The 25082-nt window shown below is 36.7% G+C and overlaps 2 protein-coding genes across 3 annotated transcripts in view; both read left to right on the top strand.

Annotated features, from left to right (window-relative positions):
• The window catches only part of rbbp8l (retinoblastoma binding protein 8-like), a 33887-nt gene extending 22539 nt beyond the window's left edge, over positions 1-11348 (top strand). For both annotated transcript variants that reach the window (XM_079850296.1, XM_079850297.1), the window contains exons 8-22: positions 590-704; positions 3390-3494; positions 5507-5549; positions 5641-5736; positions 5811-5923; positions 6867-6942; positions 7135-7319; positions 7861-7913; positions 8037-8107; positions 8198-8918; positions 9759-9888; positions 9961-9995; positions 10091-10187; positions 10270-10357; positions 10458-11348. In XM_079850296.1, the coding sequence (XP_079706422.1) occupies positions 3428-3494; positions 5507-5549; positions 5641-5736; positions 5811-5923; positions 6867-6942; positions 7135-7319; positions 7861-7913; positions 8037-8107; positions 8198-8918; positions 9759-9888; positions 9961-9995; positions 10091-10187; positions 10270-10355 (1773 nt within the window). In that variant the 5' untranslated portion in view covers positions 590-704; positions 3390-3427 and the 3' untranslated portion in view covers positions 10356-10357; positions 10458-11348. The remainder of the gene's footprint in view (positions 1-589; positions 705-3389; positions 3495-5506; positions 5550-5640; positions 5737-5810; positions 5924-6866; positions 6943-7134; positions 7320-7860; positions 7914-8036; positions 8108-8197; positions 8919-9758; positions 9889-9960; positions 9996-10090; positions 10188-10269; positions 10358-10457) is intronic.
• Positions 11349-12511: 1163 nt separating this feature from the next.
• hck (HCK proto-oncogene, Src family tyrosine kinase) lies at positions 12512-24643 on the top strand. Its single transcript, XM_079848909.1, has 13 exons — positions 12512-12945; positions 16357-16481; positions 17415-17454; positions 17675-17771; positions 17848-17943; positions 18329-18432; positions 18553-18702; positions 18875-19027; positions 20708-20890; positions 20991-21067; positions 22084-22237; positions 22335-22466; positions 24347-24643. The coding sequence occupies exons 2-13, from the start codon at positions 16365-16367 to the stop codon at positions 24547-24549; spliced, it is 1506 nt and encodes a 501-aa protein (XP_079705035.1). The 5' UTR covers positions 12512-12945; positions 16357-16364; the 3' UTR covers positions 24550-24643.
• The last annotated feature ends 439 nt before the right edge of the window (positions 24644-25082 follow it).

Below are 25082 nucleotides of genomic sequence, written 5' to 3'. Positions count from 1 at the left end.
TTACCTCAAATATCATTGTTTTTACACTAGCTACTATAGTAAAACCACCATTAATTTTTCTAAAGGTGCACAGTAGGACATTTGAGTCACCTTAAAAAGAGTGTTTGGAGGAATCTTAGGAACCTCAAATGTTGCTTCAGTGTTTTGCAAAGCAACATATGACGTCTTGATACAGATCATTCAGTTTGATCATTATTATCATAAAATATGAGGATTTAAAAATACACTAGGGAATGTACATAGTAAATAAACACAATAAATGTTTTCATGCCCCAGCAAAGAAGTTGAATAAAGGCCTCTGGTTCCTTGAGATTGAAAGAGGAAATCAAAGCAGAATAAAGCGGCTTTGTGTGTCTAAAGGTTCTCTATATCCTTCTGAGGATTTTTTTTTTCTTTGTGGTTGGGCAGGTTTAGTGGGATTTCAGCAGGACCGGTTTATCCAGGGGAGAACTGGTGTTTGTGTGCCGCCGCGAGGAACTGCTCAAACCTGTTCTCCTCGTCAGTGGGGAGGAGCGGGAGGAGAGGAGCGCAGGGCGTATTAGAAACTCTTCTTTACCTTTCCTCTGTATGTCTTTCTCATTCCCAATAGTTTTCCATCCGATGTAACTCTCCGAGGGGCTCCGGAGGACACTGGTGTGACGAGAAGGCCGACAGCATCGCGTGATTGGCAGGTGACGTGATTCACGTCCACAAGGTGGCACGGGGTGAGTGAACTCATTTCTCCTGAACACACTGTATCGATCAGGTGTCATGTGTTTTTGGTAGATATTTATTGCTCTATTGCATGATGTGATCAGTCATCAATAACGCAACACATATTTTCACACCCATATATTTCCAGATGAAACACAGTCACCCATTCAAGCTATTTCAGTTGGGTGGAGTGACTTAATATTTCTTCTTTATTTGATCAGTGATATGAATTCATCTGGTCGTAGTATAGCGTTTAAATCTAATTTTCTTATTAACATTATTGTTTCGTGTGTTTTTCTGTTTCCTATTAACTGGAATATTGAGAATATTAATAATCACAGGTATTTTATGATAAACGAGAATCTTTTTTTAAACAAAACTATAAAAAAGAAATAATTGAATGCTAATAAAAATGTGTCGGTTAACTTTGTATCATAACCTCAGTACATGTTCACAAAGTTAAACATTTTGCTTGCAACTTCCTCTCTCTCTCTCTCTCTCTCTCTCTCTCTCTCTCTCTCTCTCTCTCTCTCTCTCTCTCTCTCTCTCTCTCTCTCTCTCTCTCATATTTTGATTGTCATGCCCATGGTTATATACCATGTGATTTTAAACTGATATTCCTCTGTTGACTACAGCATGTAAAGCATGTACAACACAAACATCCATCAAATGCCAAAAAAAACAAAAAACAAGCAAAATCATAGCCAGTGATTGCGTAATGCCAGACCTGATCCACCAATCATTGTACATTACAATTTTACAATGTACATTGATAATATTATCATTATGCTTCAGGCCTGCTCAGAATCCACCTTCACATCTTGCTAACTAACTAATATGTAATATGCCACTTTTTAGTCACACCATGTATGACCTCTGACCCCAAAATGTCAAGGGCACTGAGAGTCAGAGCGCAGATCTAATCTTTATCACCCGTTTGTGTTTGCAAAATCTTTTAGTAATCATATTTGCAAAGTTAGCTTAAAGCAGTGGGTTTAAAACATTAGCGTGTGTATGTGTGTGTGTGTGAAATGTGAAGTTTGCAGATCTGAGAGACAGGTTCCCTCTTGCTCCCGTTGCTGTAACGTTCACAACTGTTAGCTAACATATCCTGACATGTAGAGAGAGTGAAGGAGCAGGCGAAAATCACTCAGATCAAAATGCAAAAACGATTGTATGGGGGAAGGGTGGAGGGGGGGTAACCACACCCTCTCAAGAGCCCTCAGCAGCAGGTTGTGTATCTCTGCAAGCAGAAGTCTTGCAGACGGGGTGAAAACCTATAATTAGCTATAGTAATGTATTTAGATGTTTATATGAAGCCTTGCTGCACATTTCCCACTTTGCATTCGAAATTAAACACCCTGCACTCAGAAAATGTGCTTGTTTGCAATCAGTTTTAAGACAAGTTATGCACTCCTACACTGTTAAAAATGATATGATCAATAAGTTATGACAACGTATGCTTTTACATTGCTTTAACTCGTTAGTTATTAAGTTATACAAGATTCAACTCAGTTTAATGTCATTTAAGTTGAAACGTTTGTATCTGGCATCATTTACAGTGCCTAGCCTAAACTAAGTGTCTGTTTTGACTGTTACAGTATTCATATACAGCGCCATTCAAAAGTTTGGGGTCGGTAGGTTTTTTTTAATGTTTCTGAAAGTCTCTTATGCTCATCAAGGCTGCATTTATTTGATTAAAAATACAGTAAAAAGAGTGATATTTTGAAATATTATTACAATTTAAAAGAACTGATTTCTATTTGAGCATATTTTAAAATGTAATTTATTCCTGTGACGCAAAGGTGTATTTTTAGCATCATTACTCCAGTCTTCAGTGTCACATGATCCTTCAGAAATTATTCTAATATGCTTATTTGATGCTCAGAAAACATTATTGTCTTACTATTATTATTATTATTAATGTTGAAAACCGTTGTGAGCAGCAAAATACTTTTTGTGGAAACCATACTTTTTTTCTGGATTCTTTGATAAATAAATAATAATAAAAAAGTTTAGTAAAATTATTTTAAATAGAAATCTTTTGCAACATTATAAATGTCACTTTGATGGGTCATGTACTGACCGCAATCTTTTGAACAATAGTGAATATATCAATTATGTATTCACATTTCAGCACATTGCAATCATTCTATGTGACTAAGCTTTTACGTCAATCATGACAATCTTCAGGAATCGTTTAGTTTCAGTGCTCTGGTAAAGGTTTTTGAAGCAGTCGTTTATGAGACGAACGAGTGGATGTTTGTAGATAGCACAGGTCAAGAAAAATAAGGTGAATGTTATATGTAGATGTGAGTGTAGTAAGTGTCGAATTGAACCCTTCGGCGCATTACATGGGTCATAAATAAACGTCCAGATCCTGTTTGTTTTTTAAGTGTTAGCACACACACATGTTGTGAAAAAGCCATCTCTCCTTATTTCTTACTCTCTCACTCTCTCATTTACACACACTCATAAATGCATACACAAATAAAGTTAGGCCTACAGTGCTCACCTTGCAAAACTGGTTTAGCAAGACCAGCCTTTAATAGCCTTGGTATAAATTCTAAAGTTCACCCAGGGTAACAGCAGAATGTGAACTGGCACCAATTGTTCTCTAATCAAGATTTGATTTAACAAATCTGCCTGTTGTTTATAGTTTTCGAATTTTTTCCCCTTCCCATCCCTATCCGTAGGAAGACGAGTCAAGTGGCAGGTGTGCAGGAACACCAGCATGGCTGTGGAGAGCTTCTCTGAGCTCCTGCAGAAACTGCGGGAGGTCCATGACCATGAGTTAGAGGGTAAGACCGCCCTCCTTTTTTTGTCTTGAACAATCTTGACTGAGATTCCACCAAAGCATGCATGACTATATCTGTATTACTGACACAAAATATGGTCAAAAACTCGGTTTAATATAGTTCCACATTTCACAAACGTCCTTAACAGCAACAATCAACAGTAAAAACATCATTACATCAATACAAAAAAAGATAAGGTCTGGTGAAATCCAGATTTCGCAATAGGAATCTTCGCAGTTGGGAGTTTCGTGTGAGGGCGAAAAAGTTCCCAACGCAGATTTTGCTCGTGTTCAAATTCACCTCTTAGGCCAATAGAGAGCTTCTTAGTTTGACAGTGACTTCTGTGAGAGTATTGCTTCCATGCATCCAGTGTTGGGGCGCATTACATTTAAATTTACAACAAAATATCTGAGTTCAAATAAGTAACGCAAGCTACTTTGTTTTCCCATTTATTGACTGACACCTCTCCTGACTCCATGTTGAGAGAAATCGGAAGTGAGGAGACGTTGATAAACATGATGCTTATTGTAGTTCTACATTAATGTGAGCATTTTCTCATCTCGTTTGCATAAAAACAGATCCAGTGTTCCTCAAAATTAATAAAAAATGTGACTGCAAACTATTACGCGAACCTACAATTAAATATGTTCAATTACACAAATATACTTTATGTATTTAATCTCACTTTAGTAACCAGTGTCTTTGCTGCTGACCTTCGATGATCCACTTCAACCATACTTGTAAGCAAAAATGAACTACATCACATTTGTTTAATTTTTTAGGTTTTTTTGGTAACACTTTACAATACGGGTGCACTAATCTGCATTAATTCATGCTTAACTAATGCACAGATAATCATGTGTTAATGTATGACTCATGAAGAACTAAACCATTAATTAATGATTACTGCATCAGCAACTAATAAAGATTCTAAATGATTAATAGATTAAGTAATAAGTGAATTGCTATTAATTAAATGTGTCATAATGTATTAATTCCTTAATAACTTATTTTATTAACTAAAAGTGTAAATGAATGTGTTAATTACCACAGTTGGTCAAAGCAATGTACTTCGACTTCCAGCTGTCTGCTTTAATTAATCAGTAACTAATGATTTGCAAATGTATCATTATGTTATGACTTTACTTGTTGAGGCACATGACTATTAACTAATTGTTAAGTAATATGCCATTTATGGGTTTACATGGCACCAAAATGGCATATTACTTAACAATTAGTTAATAGTCATTCATACATTAACACATGATTATCTGTGCATTAGTTAAGCATGAATTAATGCAGATTAGTGCACCCGTATTGTAAAGTGTTACCGTTTTTTTTGTTGCTGAAGTAAGAGTTTTGAACTTTCTTCTCCTGCGTCCTATTCTTCTTTAATCCAGAATAGCAGCACAGCTTATTTTGGTTTGTTTGAGCTGCGCCATCTACTGTACAGCCGTGAATTTGCATTTTCTTCAGCCTGAGGCTTGTTCATTTCACTTTTGGTCTGATAGGGTCTTTACATTTGCCAAAAATAGATTTTTTGTTGTTGCTGTTGCTAAAAAACAAACAAGCAAGCCCAGCCCAAGTGAGAAAAAGCCACGCAAACGTAACGTAACATCACTTTCCATAAAAAGTAACTAACACAATTAGTTTTATAGAGAGCAACACAACAATAACTGCAAAAATATCGAAACAATAAACAACAATTTATTCATTCTGCAATGCATGCTATGAGCTCGCAAACTCTTTAATAAATCTGCAACATTGCTTAGTATGAAATTGAGACTTCTTTTTAACACAAAAGGAGATAGTTTAATGAATAATGGTGGGGTGAATTCACATTGTGACTCACATTAATGCCTAAAAAGTGTAAAAAAATAAATAAAGAAAGGACCTGAACATGATATTTAAACACTTGTAAAATCATAACTGCCTCCACTGCTTTCCTTTGTGCCATCCAGCGCTTCACACTCCAGCTGTCCAGATTCACTATGTATGTTTCTCTCTCTCTACAGTGTGGCAGGAGAAAGTACTGGAGCTGACAAATAAAAAAAACATGTGAGTGTGAATACCATACATTTCAAGCTAAAATCGACTGACATCAATTTGACGTCCATGTCATTAATGTTTTATGTGCGTTCTGTTGTAGCGATACAAAGCGCATGGAAGAACTTTTCAACAGGAACCAGCAGATGAGAGAACAGCAGCGGATTCTCACTGAGAACATCAAACAGCTGGAGAACAGGTTTGTGAGAGTTCATTCGTAAATGTAATCTCGCATACCGCTGCCTACACTGGACGTGTCTTGTCATTCCTCAGGTTGAGGGCCGGATTGTGTGACAGGTGTACAGTCACTCAGGACGTGGCTAAAAAAAGACAACAGGAGTATGAAAACTCTCAGCTCCAGAGTCTACAGCACATCTCTTTACTGGGTGAGCTATGAATACAGCCTTTAAGTGAAGAAGAAATAGTGTCATTGACCCAGTGTTGTTATTGTTAACTAAAACTATTAAAACCAATATAAAAATCAAATATAAAGATTATATGTAAAACGTTGGAGTTGAAGTTTGTCGAAGGACTTAAAATGATTAAAATGTTAACAAAAATTAAAACTGAAAATATAAAAAAAGAATACTAAAATAACACTGCATTGACTTTTACAAAAAAGGTCAAACTTTTGGGCCCAACTGTATATACAGTCAAACCAAAATCTGTTCAGACACCGCATTACTCACATTATCACAGTTTATTCGCTATAGTTTAGAAAATGGTAATCAAATATGACAAGAACTCAGAGTTATCAAATCAGTGGATATTTCACTGGTTTTGGCCATCCTTCTGTTAGACCGTCTCACAAATGAATTAGGTTGAATAGCTGTCAGCTGTTAAATTTAAGTACACAATTAGATAATACCAATTTAGGTCAACCTATTACCAAGCAATGCTTAATATTGTTCAGTCTGTGGTGTAAAAAGGTCCCATTAGAAATGAAAGAAAAAACACTTAAGCAAAACATGGTCAGGTCAAAGTGTCTGGATCATTTTTGGTCCCAAATTTTTATAGAATTTTTTTTTTTTTTTATAAGAATTTTAGGGGTTAATATGTCACAGTTTACTTTATTTTGCTCTCCTCACTTACATAAATGCACTATAGTGTCCTGCACCCACTAGTAAAAAAATATCAAAATGTATATCTGGTGTCTGAATAATTTTTGATTTGACTGTATAAATGTGACAAACAAACATGTTTAAAATATTATAAAACCACAACATTCATGGGTCAGTCCCCCTTTATAGTTTTTACTTTATTGTTATGGAGTTTTTCACAGAGGAATATATGAATATTAAAGATATCCCTGTTTGTTCACTGCTGTAGTGAGTGAGATGAATGCTCTAAAGAAAGAAAATGACAGACTGAGAGAGGAGCTGAAGAGCTTGAGGGATCAATCGAAGTGAGTTCTTGGCATGCATCCTTGGCATTTGTGTGCAAGCATTTCCTGTTGTTTATCATGGGAAAGTTCAGGTAGTTATGCAACACTGGCCAACATACTCCGGTCTGCACCAAATGGTCACTTTGCCTTGCGATCATGTATTGCATATAATAGTCGTGCATGAAAATACAAACTTCCTCCTTTACCTTTCAGTCGGCAGAATGGTCATCCAGAGGACACAATCACCCCAGAGATCAAGATGTCACCTGACACAGCAGCGGCTGCTGTGACTCTACTGACCTCAGGGCTGAAGTCCAGCAAACCTCCACCAGGGGACGCCACTGTGCCTGAAGCGACTGTCAAACAAGAGACGCTAAACGGCCCGACTGACAGTCAGGGTAAGTTAGAGTAGACATTTCTGACGTATATGAAAACCAATGCTATATACTATACAGTACCGGTCAAAAGTTTGGAAACATTACTATTCTTAGTCTCTTTGGGACCAACAATTATTTAGACACTTTGATCTGACCATGTTTTGCTTAAGTGTTTTTTTTTTCTTTCATTTTTAATGGGACCTTTTTACACCACAGACTGAACAAAATTAAGCATTGCTGGTAATTGGTTGACCTAAATTGGTATTATCTAATTGTGTACTTAAATTTAACAGCTGACAGCTATTCAACCTAATTCATTTGTGAGACTAAACCAGTGAAATATCATCTGATTTGATAACTCTGAGTTCTTGTCATATTGGATTACCATTTTCTAAACTATAGCGAATAAACTGTGATAATGTCAGAAATGTTGAAGGTGTCTGAATACATTTTGGTTTGACTGTATGTACAGTGTAGGAAGTTTGCCTGGTACTGGCAAACATTCTTTGCATGTTCCCAACTGTACTGATGAAAACTGATGTAATATCCTTTTTCTAAACAGAAAACTCATCTGAACACAGATTAATGCAAAGCTGGGGCAAGGCGTTTTCATTCGTAAGCAATAATTTGTTCTTCAAATACTGTTTTTGCGGTTTCAAGTTGGTTGTTTCATCAAAAATCTTGTTTCTTTCTGTTCCCTTGTGTCTCGTTGGTTGCTGAAATGTGTGTTTCTCTCAGGAATCTAATAAGACCATGTTGCCCACCTCAAGCCCTGTGAGATGGGGGAACGAACACGGCACTGAAAGGAGGTGAGACAGGCAGACGAAACCGACGCGTTGACACTGGAAACAGACAAAAGATTGTGACCCATCTTAATGCTTCTCCTCATGTGTCCACAGACCTGCCAGCGTGGACTCGGTGGAGCACCGACATTCCCCTTTGTCTCCTCTTGTCCCATCTCCTCTTAGACTACTGAAGAACAATCCTATTTTTTCTTCTGCTGCCTCTGAGGAACGTATCAGCCGGCAACATATCCACACCCCCGTCCCCTACCGGCCGCTTCCGATCAAGACCGGTGGCCTGTCTATCCCATGGCCACTCTCTGAATCCACTGACTGGGTAACAGTAGAAGCGGCCGGCTCTGGTGTTAGTAGTGGGATAGCGGGTAATTCAAGCCAGAGCCCATTTTTAAGCTCAAGCTTACTACGTTACCCTAAACTGGTCCCAACAAGCAGCACCATCCAGTCTCGCTCGCACGGCTCAACGCCTGGCGGCCCGCGGCCCTGGTCCCGCAGAAACCTCCCAGAACATGTAGAGAGTAGAGAAAAGAAAGTGACAGAAGTCCCAGAAAGGGACAGAAGTATAGCGCCGCCCCAGTGGAGAGCCTCTGCCGCGCAGTCAGAGAGGATTTTTGGCGAGAATTTAAGAGAGGAGGAAGAGGAAGCGCCGCTGGACCTGTCCGAGTCAGGACGATCAAAAAGCCAAGAGAAAGAGAAAACGCACTCACAGAGCGACGCATCTTCGTCTCTGTCTTCCTCACCACCTGCTACACTTTCATCGTCGTCTCAATGTCCATCGAGCCCTCAAAGTGACCAGCAGACATCAGATATTAATACACAGGTAGACTTCAAATGATACATAAAAAGCCATTCCATTGGCTGAGCCCGTATACTTGAACAAACATAATTATAAATTGCACATCACATTATATTACCAAAGCTAAAGATTGTGAAGTTCAACGTTTCTTTTTTTCTTTTTACAGTTTCTGTCTTCGGTTTGCAAGTTAACAGCTTTGCCCAGTTAGCTCAGCTAAACCACAATATCACAACAAATGAAACGTTTCTCTTTCTTTGCGTCTTCAGTTTACTTTCTGGAAGCAAGCTAACACCGTAGCCTGACAGCTTAGCACAGTGCTAACTGGTTAAGAAAAGCTGCTTCGATTAGCTAGAACAAGATGGCAATAACTCACTATGTATCAAGCCTTGAGGAAGGGGCATATATAGGATCTTGCACGACTAGTGGTCCCTGCTCGGTAACATGAAAAGGTTACTTCTGCTTTGGCTTGGTTTAGAACTATTTAGAACAAATAAACTAAATTTCTAAAATGTCAGTTACTCAATATTAACTTCCTGTTTATAAAACTCTTTTAACAGTTGTGTTATATACTGTAACTAACATTTCTCTGTGCTGTGCTTGTTCATGGAGCCCTGCACATGAAAAAAAATGTATACAACCACAAATTCAAAATTAGAGGCCACATTTTATTCACTTGTTCCCTCATTTGTAGCCATGATGTTGTAGTTTAATTTGCCTAAAATGAACAAATTCATTCTTTTTGGGACCAAATTCTTAATTTGTGACCATGATTTTTTTTTTTTTTTTTTAAATGTCATGTGCAGGTGTCCATATATGTCTGTATTTATGAGTATAAAAATAAAACTGACTGTGATGTTTACACAGCAGGAGGAAGCTCAAGAAAGATGTAAAGAACAGGAAGAGGTAAAGCAAGGTGAAACATCTCAAGCCGCTGAAACCTCTTTCAGCCCAGAGAACAAGAAAATCCCGTCATTAACCCTTTCCCTCCAACCAGGTGAAGCTTCACTCTCATTGGTCAGTTTAAGTTTAATCCGACTGTGTTTAATCGATCTGTTTTGCCTTCCAGTTGTGGTTATGGAGCCGCTTAAAGCTGGAGGACAGGTAAACTCAGCATTGAATTAATGTGCATGCAGCTTTACTTGAGGTTTTCTGAGATCAGTTGTGACTTTTTTTGTGGTCACTGATCTTTTTTGAAGGTCAATGATCTTGGGAGCAGACCAATGGAGCAAGAGGAGAAGGAGAACAACAACAACCATGAAACAGGCAGAAAAAGACCTGGCCAGGATACTGATGGTGAGAGGCCATCTTTTATTCATTCAATAAATGCGTTAAGCATCTTCTGAAATTTCACTTTTGACTCATTGTTCCGTCTTAGCTATTTTCCTGCGCTCGCTAAAGGAGAAGAAAATACGGCTGAGCAGAGGACCTCAAGGAAACCATGCAGCCCCAGATCAAGGATGAAGGTCTCTTGTTATTTTTTGCCATGTTTATGTCAATTGTCTGTCCTTAGTATTTCCATGAACACGGACAGTTTGCTTCATGTATTCATTTTCTTTTTTACAGGCAATGGATTCTACTACAATTAATTTACTGTGGTTATTAAGCCAGCCATTTTATTTCACCCACCAAGTCCAAATCACTGGTGTTCACTTTAGTTTCCCAGAAAAACCAACTCTAGACTTTAACTGCACATCTATCAACATAATTCTCATGTATCAAACAGAATGCATACTGCAGTGCGCACTGCAATTCAATTGTGTGTGATTGAATTCAATAATTATTATTATTGTGTGCAAACAGTTTGTGTATATAAGCCGCAAACCTTCAGCTCACAAATACAGAATATGTTCCTTCAATGGGCAGATTATCCAGTAATCTTTCGCTGCACTACAACAGGAAGCCAGCTGTCAAGGGGGCTGTCAATAAACTTATCAGCTAGATTGTTTTCTTTTTATTTTTCCGGTTTCCTCTTTCTTCATTTATACCAAGAGTTATTAATAATGTACTTAAAATTGCTTGCTTACATGTGTTGTTACAATTCTCAAGCCTACCCTCAGTTTGTGTTCATTCTCTCTTCCGTGCGAGAGCTGTCACATCTCATCTATTTTTGTCTCTGTCTGAGCACCATGGCCTGCTTCTTGTAGATGTGACAAAATGAAAAACCCTCGGCTTCCCCTTTTTGGTTTTTTTTTTTTTTTTTTTTTTGAGATGTCAAGCATATATTTTGTAATAGTGAATTTTCCACTTGCAGCTGTAAAAGCTTTCAGAGTGTGAAAGGAGGAAGGTAAAACTGTGAAGAACAAAGTCTACTTTTTTTTAAACTTTCTGTACCATTACTTTAAGCTAGTCTTATACCTTTTGCTTTTATCTGAGGTAAAACTATTTTGGAGATATTAGTTATGCTACAATTTGTTGTTAAAAATGGACACATAAATAAAGGTATTTTGATGGCTTACCAAGGTTTCCATAGACATCTTTTCTTTTTTTTTTTTGATCAATGGCTGTGGTCATACCTTGCGAACTGTCATCCTGTAAATGGTTTTGGATGAGGGAAACACCTACAGTGCTGCAGGAAGAGGGTAAATCATTTCACCGTAAAGAACGTCATTGGAACAATTTATAATTTTCACTTTAATATACCACAACATTTAGCTTGTTTACTATTCTAAAAGGAGTATAATTACAAAGGTAAAAATTTGAATATGAATGTTTTATTTGTAAATTTGATCTATGCACATTCCTTGGTTAATACTTAGGTGTCCCAATTTACTGTTTCTTTTAGGAGTATTTGCATATTTAGGATTTTTTTGGACCTATAAGACAAAGTATTTTGACTTTAGTGCATGTTAGTATTTATTATTACAGAATAGGTAGATTTATGTATTCCCTTGTTTTTATGTCTCTCTTTCTTGGTCTCTTTCAAAAGAAGAGTGTGTTTAATCCCACCATCTGATAGGGGATTATTAGAGGCTCACTGTTTTTCAAAGTCATTATGTAACTGCAAGGCCAGACCAACTGTTTCTATTTCCAATCCAATAATACATCTCTCTATCTCTGTTTGTGTACTAATAGATTCACACAGATCTGACAAGCAAACATGGTCTAAATCTGCCCAAGTTATAATTTTTTTTAAACACACAGACATACACACACACACGAGTGTGTGTAAAAAAATAAATAAATAATAATAATAATAGGCTATATATAATAATATATTTTTTTACACACACACATATATATCTGTTCTGTCTCACACACATACTCATATATATACACACAATTTATGGCGCTTTAATATCGTTATATATTCTTTATTTTTTATATATAGGGCCTATATATATATATATATATATATATATATATATATATATATATATATATATATATATATATATCACATATGTAAAATGTATTATTTCTGCCTGAATTTAAATGATATTTGGCCGAGTGAACAGTGCTTACTGAGGGTGTTTTTGTCAGTGACATTACAAAAGGATTTTGAACAACTTTTTTGCAACACACACACACACACACACACACACACACACACACACACACACACACACACACACAAACCTCTTGTTTCGCAGTGCTGTACAAAATACAATTGCGTGAATAGGGCATGCGGATATTGAAGCGGAATATTCATGACAGATTTCCTCTGACTACAGAATGTGTCTAAATATTCACTTAGCTCCCTACCTAGACAGCATTCTAGTTAAAATCGGCGCTAGCGGCATTCCGGCCGTCATAAACTCGCTATGAGTCTGGTGGGCTCAGTGTGTATGGATGAGTTGAGCAGCTTGAGCTCACTCGGAACACGCCTGATACCCTAAGCATGTTGTCTACGCAGGCATCTCGGTAGTATTTGAGGCGCGGCCGCTAACTTCCTTTCGGACAGTGAGTGACAGCGCGACAGTCTCACTGACTGAGGCACTGAAGCGCATCACTGATGGAATAGCCGGTGTGAAGCGACTCTTTTCTACATCTCTTCATTGGAGAAACTTTGTGAATAAAGAAAATACCTTTAGACTGGATTGCGACTGAAGTGGTGAGTTCGCTTCATATATAGGCCTATATATATATATATATAGCCTATATATATAATTTTACTTCATTTTATTATTAATTTCGATTTTAAATCTTTATTTTGTTTTTGTTTTTTCTTATTTTTTATTTACTTTTTCTAACGTCTATAGGCTGCCCTTTCCTTTGAAGCTAATTTCCCTTTTTTTTTTTTAAACGAGGTTTCTACGTAGATAAATTAGGCTAAATAGTAGCCCCAATAGGCCTAACATTTAATATTAAATTATATATCTCCTTAATGTTGATTGTCATAAGCTACTCGATACTTTTGCGGACTGTTTTTTGCCGTTTCTCTGTAAACTAGAATATGTGGCCTGTTGCTTCGACTAGTATCGCAAGTAGACCTAGTCTCTAATTTTTTTTACGGCTGTTACATAAAAATATTGATTGGTCTTATTGGAATCCGAAAGGTAGAACTAAAGCCATAACTTTTGCTACAGTCTTAACTTAGCGTCTATGTTTATGCAAATAGCCCCTAGTGCCTGATCTCTTCTCTTCTTTTGATATCTCTCTGGTTCAGTCAGACTTATATGCCATCAAATAATCGTTGTTGTTTATTCTTTTTCTAAATTCTTTATTTGGATTCATTTCTAATGTATAACGCAGTAACTTAACTGTCAGATTCGAATAAGGCTACATGTTTTATTTAAACGCAGTCACATGTGTTTGAGGAACCCCCATATGTTTCTTTGAAATAAAACCAGGCTTTATCTTTAGTAGTTATACTGGTAGCCTACTTCCGCAGTTCACTATAGTTTTACAGAACATATTAATATCATAGGACACATTTTAATATTTAGCTTCCTCCTCAGAGGATCAATCTCCTCATGTAAAACGACACTAAAAAACAATCTCTTTACAGTTACATTTGACATTTCTCTATTTGCTGTTTGCCTGCTGAAGTAAATAAGCTTGCGGTATGTTCTGACAGTTTGCACATAGGCTACAGTAGCCTATGTTTCTGGGAGAGAAAACAAAAAACAATGAGAAGGAAGGTGGAACTGACATATCTCATAATTTGCATGTGTGTGGTTAAATGGAAAGGCCTGTAGTTCTGTAGTCTCCTCACGCTCCTCTGGGATAAGTGGAGGTGGTTCGTCTGAGCTCTGGGCCTTTGAGGGACAAAACATTCTTTGGATGGAATGGGCGACACTGTTGAAAGGCAAATCTGAACATTTCCTCCGGGAATGATCGGTTATCGGATCCTGAGTCGGAAGAAGGAAATGTACTTGTGATTAAGCCAGCAATTAAGCAGGTTAAAAGGGAAACAAACTGAGTAAAGGCCTGAAGAACTATCACCCCTCTTGTGAAAAAGAAGGACACTTAAGCATACGTTTAGTTCAGAAATAATATACTTTAAAGTCTGGTTTCACAGACGGGGTTTAGATTAAGCCAGGATTAAGCCTTAGTTCAATTAGGACAATTAAGTAGCTTTTATAAACGTGCCTTAGAAAAAAAACATTGCCGGTGTGCATCTTGAGACAAAACAATGGCACTGATATATTTTAGTGCAGTGCAAGTTGCTTTCAGTTAAAACAGCTCAAACATGCATTTTATGGGGGAATGATCTCCCCATCCTCATCCGAAATGCAGAATCCCTGACAACTTTCAAAAGACAACTGAAAACTCATCTCTTCTCGTAAAAAAAATGCCCTTATCTGGCTTATGCTACTCTGAATAATGCCTGAACTTTGAATTTTGAGCACTTCTTGCGTTGTTTTTGCCTCTTCACAATGACTCGCTTAATTTAGTCCTAATTTGTAAGTCGCTTTGGACAAAAGCGTCTGTTAAATGACTAAATTTTAGTCTGGGACTATAAGCCGTGTCTGTGAAACCAGGGTTAAAAGAATAGGCCTTATACTAAGAGATAGTTCACCCAAAAATGTAAATTCTGTCATTTACTCACTCTCAAGTTGTTCCAAACCTGTATGAATTTCTTTCTTCCGCTGAACACAAAAGAAGATATTTGGAAGAATATGGGTAACCAGACAGTAGATGGGCCTCGTTGACTTCCATAGTATGGAAAAACAAAAACTATCACTGTCAACACATCAAAATAAGTATACTTATATTATCCACAAGTACAGTTATTTTGAGAATATACTTTGAAGTGCACTAGAAGAGTACATTCAATACAATTAAGTGCCCTTCGTTGTCACAAGGGCCCTGACCCTTTTAAAGAGTCAGACTAAAAAAATGTTGAAATTTGAAATTAAAAACAAACCCAAAGTATCACTTCAAATAAAGAGAAAGCAGAACATGGGTGAACAAGCTAAGGGAAACAAGTTCGTAATGCATCACATATTTCTTAAACTAATTGCGTAAACTTTACTAGGCTGTTTTACATGAATTACAATTCAGTGTTCAACAGAACTCAGCTACAATGACCCTCATATAACATCTTTACTATTTACGTCTGTATCCTGGTTATCTTCAGGACAAACAGACTTTCCATTAATATGAAATATGGTGTTTTGGTTGTGGTTTTGTGTGAGGTCATGTGTGTCCTGACTGAAGGTGCATGAGTTAATTATCAAACCGGAAAGGACCTAAACCGAACAGCACATTGCTGCTGCTGTTTGACTCAAGATGCAAGTTGGCGATCATAAAGAGGCCGAAGAGCTCAGAAACCTGCGTTTTCCGTTCACCTCTCATTCAAAAGTTGCTTTTTTCTTCCAACAATCGACCAAGCTGGAAATCTCTTTGTGATGGAGGCAGTTCTGTGCGTTTTGCTTGGTTAATTTCTCATCTCTAAGTTCTGCTACTCAGAAATATGTTGGGGTGTTAAGGCTAGCTGATTTAAATCGGCTTTGAACATTAGGTCTCAATCAACCACAGTTTCCACTGAGTAGCTTCCGCATGTGCATGTGTAAGCGAGTTTATGACAAAACCACAGGCGAGTGAGAACTGCAGCCTACAACGTGGAAGTCGCGCGAGAAACTGACTTTTATTTCGACTTTCACTACTTTTATCAGTCATGGCTGCATTTCCCAAAATAATCTTAAGCTTAAATAGATTGTAGCGACAAGTGATGGTCTCTTCAATCTACTTATTGTATGATTGCTTATGACGATTATGACAAATTATTTCCCTTTAACACTGGAAATTCTAATCTGAAGTATCATCTCACCACTTACCTCTTAGGTTAATATTGCTTGTTGGCTATGTTTAATACATAATGAGCCTTGTATGGCACATTACAGACATTTTCCCATCATAATCTGTACCATACATGCTTTCTGAGCAACAAAAATGGGCGTTGTTTTGGTGGGAACAACCCATGATTTGCATATTGTTTTCTATTTCGGAATGGCTCTTTTGTTTTTACATGTACAAGAATAACCTGCATTAGTGTCCTCTGTGGTGAACTCTTCAGGCCTCAACATGGGCTGTGTGGGGACCAAACCGGACCAGGATCCTATTGGCAAATCAGTGGGCAATGATGACAACCGCAACCTGACAACACATTATTCCAAAGACCCCACGACTGGGAACAAGGATGTAAGCATTATGGAGTTTTCAGTTATGCTTAAAAAAAATCTTTTCGGGTAATTCCTGATCATGACTTCTACTGAAAAAGTGCTGAGTTGAGATGAGCTAAACCATCAGTATTAGTTGTTTCAGCATATTTTGTGCCTTCGCATACTGTACTTCCACTTTCTTAGAGAGGGTGTTGTGAACATATCTCTGCAGTACAACTGCACAATATCATCTTGACTTTGCATAACATGCCTAACTCTTTATTTTTTTAATTTTCATCCCCCCCCCCCCCCCCCCTTTTGAGCACAGATATGAACTTAAATGGTTTTAATTCATGAATGCTTTGGAATACGGACCAACGGTTGGTCTCTTTTTTTAAAGAAGCTTAAACTTAAACTTCAGCAGATTATTGCAGAAGTGAAAGCGGCTTCAAAAACGAAAGGGTTAAAACGTTTACTGTAAAGCAAATGTACCTCAATAAACATTTTGTATTTTATACAAAATATATATTTTTACAAATAATTTGGACCCTAAAATGTCTAACTAAGTTGTGTTAAGCCCGCTAAAAGCTTTTTAAAATACTGTTTCCATTGTATCGCAATGCAAAATCCCAAAAAAAATTTGCAGGATGTTTAAGCTTATGAATGATATAGAATATTTCAAATGAATTTATGATGATTGCGAAAGTATGTGATAAAAAAAGACATGTAAATTTAGTGTTTACATGTTTAAATATGCATAATTTATCATGTAGCTCTGCACTTGGATGGTTTCTAGCTGCTTCTTCCTAATTTGCATATTAACCATAAAAAGAGTTTGAAATGTTTATTTGTTTGAACAGATAACCCTCTGTTTGGAAAGTTGCCTCAGATGAGTCTGTTTTTACACTCAGAAAAGAGAACTGAAATGTCTAGTTGGTGTCTTAAATGCTGCACCATATTTTTCCATCTACAGAGCAGATTGCCTCCCAAACCAGCGGGTCCTGGAACAGAAAGTAAGTGAAAGTGTCTTTGATTTCTAGAACATTTAATTCAGAAAGTTAGATTAGCATAACATTTAAAAATAATTGATTAAAAATACACACTCACTGTGGTTAACCTTAGAAGAAGCGTGCTATATAGGCTCACTGCTCGACATATAAACGTGCGAAGAGCTGAACTGTTGTGAATGTGTGACCACAGCTCTTTCACGCTGAATATTCCATTTGTCTTTAGCTTCGGATAACATTGCCATAGCTCTGTATGACTATGAAGCGATGCATGAAGGTGACCTGGGCTTCAAGAAAGGAGACAGACTCAGAATCATTCTGGAGTAAGTAGGCCTCTTATTCTGTCTGATTGTAAATCTCGCTTCTTTGATTGACTGAGTCATTGGCTGTTGTGTTTAGGTCAGGTGAGTGGTGGAAAGCAGCGTCTCTCAGCAGTGGTCAAGAGGGCTTCATCCCCAGTAACTATGTTGCCAAGGATACTCTGGAAACTGAAGAGTGAGTAAATATAGTTTGTGTACATTTGTAGTGGTGCCATTGATATCACGGTAAAGGTTGTTGTGAGAATTCATATATATATATATATATATATATATATATAATGTTTCTTATGCAGTAAACAAACATATTAGAATGATATCTGTTGGATCATGTGGCACTGAAGACTGAAGTAATGATGCTGAAAATTCAGCTTTGTCATTAAAGGAATAAAGTACAATTTGTATGGACCCTTTCATTTTGAAAAATGAAACTTTGTGTTATATTAGTTTGGCATGGCATTTCAGAAAACAAGGTAACGCAGCTGCGTGGGTGTTAGTAATTTGTAAAAAAAAGTTTGACTTCTGACCACTGTAATCAATCTCTCTCAATCTCTCCTCTTCAGGTGGTTTTTTAAAGGTGTCAGCAGAAAGGATGCAGAGAGACAGCTGCTGGCCTCTGGAAACAAGAACGGATCCTTTATGATCAGAGACAGTGAGACCACCCAGGGTACGTCCAGAGTGTTAAAGCTGTAATCTTGAAGCATAAGCAGTGTTATATTCTTATATCTGTAACATTTTTACTTCAGCTGCTGATTCACCAGGTCTTTTATGTACCTCTTCCTCTCAGGAAGCTACTCTCTGTCTGTCAAAGACTGCGACTCTCAATCTGGAGACACCTGCAAGCATTATAAGATCCGCACACTGGATAATGGCGGTTTCTATATCTCCCCACGTATCACCTTCAACACCCTGCAGGATCTGGTTGCCCACTACAAGAGTAAGTTCAAAATGCAAAGATGTGGACTACTGTAACAGACATAATATCACATTTCATTGGATTATAGACATCATTTTTTCATTTTTAGTGTTAGGCGAGAATTTTATCAACCTTTTTCCTGAAGGATTGTTCACTCGATTGGTTTACACTTAACAAACATTTACATCTACAGAGCAGAGCGATGGGTTGTGCCAATCTCTCACCACTCCCTGTCTGAGTCCCAAACCTCAGAAACCTTGGGAGAAAGATGCCTGGGAGATCCCACGGGAGTCCCTGAAACTGGATAAACGTCTGGGAGCAGGCCAGTTTGGAGAAGTCTGGTTGGGTAAGACGCATACAGCTTGCTGTTATATGTATGTCTTATGTGTCTGTCTACTCCAACAAATGATGTGGGTTGTTTAGTAGGGTCCGATAGCTTTTCTATGTTTGACCAGGGTAAAATACAGGAATAAAATGGATGGTTAGGACTTGGCAGTAAAATGCCAATAAACTCAGTAATACAGTTAATGTGCCGTCATATTTTCCATTGTTCAGTGACATTTCGTGGGCGAAATACAGTAATTTCAAGAATGCAATTCATAGTTTTCAGTCAAGTGATTGGCGTGGATCCCTGGAGGGCAAAACATCCACACAACGTTTTAAGCCACACATATTTAGATCACCTCTCAAAAGAAGAAAAACAAAAATATCTGAACAAAATGCACGTTTTGGGGACTTGAGATCCATATACAGCACCTGCTGAAGTATTTCAATCACTAAAAACAACGGGACATTCTAAAACGCCTAAAAACACTTTAAAGTGCTTTAATGTACTAAAACAGTGACTATAAAAGATCCAACTCAGTAGTACACACCTCAGAATATGAACGCAACGTGCTAAATGGTTGTTTTCTTTGTAATGGTTTTCTATGGACAAACGCTTGTTGCGTTTATATTCTGGGTTCATCCGCCCACTGGTCTATATCAACGAGGTGTACACTAAACCCGGTGTCCAATATCACCGTCTTACATCATTCTTAATACAAACTTGGAAAAAATTACTGGCGGGTAATGGAGGAAAGCCTAATTTTGCCCTCCAGGTGGGCGTTCATTTAAGAATTATGACGTAATGTGAAAACTATGAATTGGTAATGTCGTTTGCTGAAAAATTCCCCACACAGATTTCGCATCATGTTCAAGTTGGTATCGTGAATTCCCACGTTGACCAAGAGAAAGTTGCTTGCTTTGAAAGTGACTTGCTTCATACATTGCTACACAATGTAATGAACTATATTACTTGGTGAAGGAATTGTTTATTATAAAACATTATTATAATTATTATTTAAAATATATTAATATTAGATTTGAATAAATTACTATGTACATATAATATTAGATTATTTTAATATATTAATATTCTATTGTAAATATTTTTTAAATGCACATGAAAATGTTCCATTGGTGTGTTTATTCATATTTACTATAATATTTATTAAGATATGATTAATATTTAATATATATTATAAGTAATTAAAACACCTTGGTGTCTTTTTCATTAATTATTTATTCATATATGTTAACTTTTTATAATGTATTATAAATAAATAAAAATATCATGTGAACTACATATAATATTTATTAATTTATGTTCAATATTAATTATAAATAAATACAAACTTGATGTCTTATCATATTTGATCGCGTTTATTTATTTATTAATATATTTTGGAAATAGATTATAAATAAAACATTAAACAATGGTGTCTTATTGCTTTATTAACAGAAAATACATTAGATAAAAATGTAAGTATTCTATATATATGAATCACGAATACAAAGAAAGTAACAATTACTTTTTTCATTAATTACAAACCTCAGAAAAAACACCTAAAAGCTGCACCTAAAAAAAAAAAAAAAAAAAAAGATCTGAAACCCACAGGGTTTTGGCCACACTTTGAGCAGGTAGCAAACACTAATAAGTGAAAATGAAGAATACTAGTGAAACCTGTCTCTGTTTGCTTCTCAGCAACATACAACAAGCACACAAAAGTGGCAGTGAAGACTATGAAGCCTGGCAGTATGTCTGTGGAAGCTTTCCTCATGGAGGCCAACTTAATGAAATCCCTCCAGCACGACAAACTGGTCCGTCTCAACGCTGTGGTCACCAAAGAAGAGCCCATATACATCATTACAGAGTTCATGGAGAAAGGTGTGTGTGTGTGACTTTAACCACTTCAATGTGCAATGCATATTGCATAGCCTTATATATCTTTATTATTTATCTGTTTGTGCGTACATGTGTTTTTCAGGCAGTTTACTGGACTTTATTAAAAGCGATGAAGGGAATCGTCTCCAGTTGCCCAAGCTAATTGACTTCTCAGCTCAGGTGAGACGCTTTAAAGGTCTCATTTGTTCAGTTAATGTGCTTTCCTCCCCCATATACTGTAGAATCACATGTTCCCTTGTTGTGGAAGACAGGTTTGTCCTACTAGATTTCAATATTCAAATTTGATAACAGTAATATTTGTGTACATGGGTGTGTGTGTGTGTGTGTGAGAGAGAAAAGGTGGACTGTCATTAACATGACAATCTATTCCTTTTTCTCTTTGTCACTGTTAATCCAAGATAATATCAGTTTGTTCTCTTTATTGTGCAAGTGATTCTTTAAAACTGTCAAATATTTATTCAGAATCAGGTAATAAGAAAGTTATACTAAAAGAATTCTAAGAAATATTGGGGTTGAGGAAGTACAACATAAGAATCGGCATCGATGTTTCATTCAAGCAAGTGTGATGGTTGCAAAAAAAGGGTTGGAAAGAGGAAGAGAATTGCAAGCACTTAACAAGACTGATGTGAATCTGCAATGACCGATAAGAGGTCACACACACACACAGTCACACACACAAATACACACACAAATACTGTTTTCCATGTTGTATGGGGACTTTCCATAGACATAATGACTTTTACACTTCGCAAACTGCATATTCTATTCCCTAAGCCTAAACCTACCCATCACAGAAAACTTTCTGCAGTTTGACATTTTCAAAAATCTTAAATCTTGTATGATTCATAAACTGTTTTCCTCATTGGGACCAAAAATGTCCCCACAAGGTCAAAGATTTCTGGTATTAATATCCTTGTGGTGACATTTGGTCCACACAACATGGGTTTACCAGGACCACACACACGCGAACACACATACACACACACACACACACACACACACACACACACACACACACACACACACACACACACACACACACACACACACACACACACTTATTATAGCTTACCGTACCTGTTACTGACTAACCTATGTTATCTTGCTCTCAGTGACACAAACTCAGTACATACACATTAAAAGTAGCTAAACCTGGTTCTTTTTCCTGACTTTAGACAGCAGAAGGCATGGCTTACATTGAGCAGAGAAACTACATTCACAGAGACCTTCGTGCGGCCAACATCCTGGTCAACAAGAGTTTAGTGTGTAAAATCGCTGATTTTGGACTGGCCCGTATCATAGAGGACAACGAATACACTGCCAGAGAAGGTTAGTCTGATAAGTTGGTAACTTGTGGACAAATACGTGCATAATATAGGTTATTGCCAGCGGAAGTTGTGTTAATATGTTGTTTTTTTTACCTAAGGTGCAAAGTTCCCTATAAAGTGGACCGCTCCAGAGGCCATAAACTATGGTTCCTTCACCATTAAATCAGATGTGTGGTCCTTTGGCATTCTGCTCACTGAAATCATCAGCTATGGTCGCACACCGTACCCAGGTTAGTGGTCACCTCAGTACACCGTGAATATGCTAAAAGCTTCATTCTCTGGAAATGGTGCCATTCGTGCCACCTTTGTGTGTCCCTATTATTACTATTTAAACAGTTAACAGGATCCTGAACTACTATTTGACTGATTTTACACTGGCAAACTCAAGTTAAAGGAGAACTCCGGTCAATTTTAATATTGAGCTCATTTTTTTACAATACAAATACCTGTATTTTCTTCCTGTTTTCGGTCGAAGTCCAAAGTAGTCGATTGTCGAGTTCACGCGCATAGGTTTAGTTACCTATTATCACGCGCGTGAACTCCACAATCGACTACTTTGGACTTCGACCGAAAACAGGATGTAAATACAGGTATGTGCACTGGCTGAATTAACATCACTTTTATTCATATCTTTCTCATCTACTGCAGTCAGATTCACTCGTGTTGACTCTAAAGGAATCACTCACATGACCTGTGCACTTGTAATGACACATCAAGGATGTTAAGAGGCTAAAAGCAGGTTTAAATATTGCCCCATTGAAGTCAACAGGGTGCCAATTTTAAAAAGAGGATAACGCGGTGTAGGCAACACCGATTTTTGTCGTTGTTCTCTGTATTGACAGCACTCCAAATTTACAAAAAAATGTTAAAATTGACCGGAGTTCTCCTTTAACTCAACTCAAATAATTTGAGGAAACCGAATATTTATGAGTACTGTCCACAAAAGTCCACAAAAAGTACATTTTTGACATTAAATTAAACTACTCAAAATCGTGACTTAACTTACAAAATCACTAAAACTTAACTTAGTAAAGAAAACATTAATTAGACATATCAGCTTATATATCTTGCATTTAATTAGCACATTCTAGTAACTAAATCAGTTTAAATTCTGCTTAATGTAATCAGTTGAGTTCATATAACTGTTTATTGACCTTTATTTGAGTGAAACAAACTCACTTTACAATACCATCTGCACAATTTTTTAAAATATTTTTTTGAAAGAAGTCTCTTATGCTCAACATGGCTGCATTTATTTGATACATACAGTAAAAACAGTAATATTGTGTAATATTATTATAATGTAAAATAATAATTTTCTAAAATAATAGTTTTCTATTTAAATATATGTTAAAGTGTAATTTATTCTTGTGGTAAAGCTGAATTTTCAGCATGATCCTTCAGAAATCATTCTAATATGCTGATTTGCTGCTTATTATCAATGTTGAAAACAGTCTTTACTGTCATCCATGCTAAATAAAAGTATATTTATTTCAAAATTAAATATTCTGACCACAAACTATTGAACATACGGTAATGTATTTAATGAATGTCACTTTTCAGTGTATTTTTAAATCTTTGTTTTTTAATGGAATATTTGCTAATCTGCATGTCCCCATTCATCATCACTACATTTGGAATATATAGAATAAGAAAAGTTCTGTTCAAAGTTTCAATTATACAGTGACATTTCAAACTAATTCTAAAAGTTTGATTTTACTGTCAGCATATTTGAGGAAGTGACCTATTTATGACCACCTGGTTCAAACAGAAGTACGCTTCTGTCTTTATCATATTTCATTTTATGGATACCCTTATTTTGGCATTGTCAAACTCAATATTCTAACTTTTTTTTTTTATTAAAAATAATTTATTTTCTGCACAAGACCAATAATATGGTGTGGTGCGATAATATTAGTTAACTATTGTCTTGAAGTGAGAAGGTATAATTCCTTGAAATTCCAGGAATAACTATTTTAAAAGTATAATTTAGGGGAGAAACCCCCTGAAATTTTGCACAGTTTCCAAAGAATGACCCAAAACTAACTTTCTGGTAACAGCAGATGCTAGAAACTTAGCGAACTCATTTACCTGTTTACGGTGTGTTCAGGTATGACAAATCCAGAGGTGATCCGTGCTCTGGAGAGAGGATACCGTATGCAGCGTCTGGACTCCTGCCCTCAGGAGCTCTACGACATCATGCTGGAGTGCTGGAAGAACAAGCCAGAGGACAGGCCCACCTTTGAGTACCTGCAGAGTGTACTGGAGGACTTTTACACGGCCACTGAGAGCCAGTATCAGCAGCAGCCTTGAGACACACACACACACACACACACACACACTTTGACATGACATCTTGCATAAATCCCTCGTATCAGGAGCTTTCAAAGAAATGTACACATATATATCATATCCCTCCCAACCCGTTGACTTTATACATGTAGTGAAATCAAATGTGAAATGTTATAATGTGTTATTTAAATGACATGTAAATGAATATAATTTCAAAATCTCATTATAGCAGTTGTATTCCTATCATGCAGAGCCATTTGCCTTATTCTGAGTGTTGCACAACAAAAGCTCATTTTAATATAAAACCATTTTTCCTGATTTATTTGTAAAAACCTTATGTCAGATGTATTTTAAAATTATATGTTTATGCGTATTGCCATTGAGAATACACATTGAGAGCATACAATAAATTGTAGTTTTGATTGTTTATGAGAAGATTAATTCTAAAACTTCAACCTACATTAGGTTTCAAATAAGTTATTCTGGATTATTAAATGTATAGAAATATATTTGTTCGGCAAAAGGATATTGAATCGATTTTGAATCGTTGCTCC

Source organism: Squalius cephalus, assembly GCF_949319135.1.
Source record: "Squalius cephalus genome assembly, chromosome: 18".
Lineage (NCBI taxonomy): Eukaryota > Metazoa > Chordata > Actinopteri > Cypriniformes > Leuciscidae > Squalius > Squalius cephalus.
Note: the sequence above shows the minus strand (reverse complement) of the source record. Positions and strands in the feature narration are given on the sequence as shown.

Coding starts and splice junctions, on each gene's coding strand:
- hck (XM_079848909.1), top strand. CDS start 16,365: ATGGGCTGTGTGGGGACCAAACCGGACCAGGATCCTATTGGCAAATCA. Junction 17,455..17,674: donor AGCGGGTCCTGGAACAGAAA/GTAAGTGAAAGT, acceptor ATTTGTCTTTAG/CTTCGGATAACATTGCCATA. Junction 17,772..17,847: donor AGACTCAGAATCATTCTGGA/GTAAGTAGGCCT, acceptor TGTTGTGTTTAG/GTCAGGTGAGTGGTGGAAAG.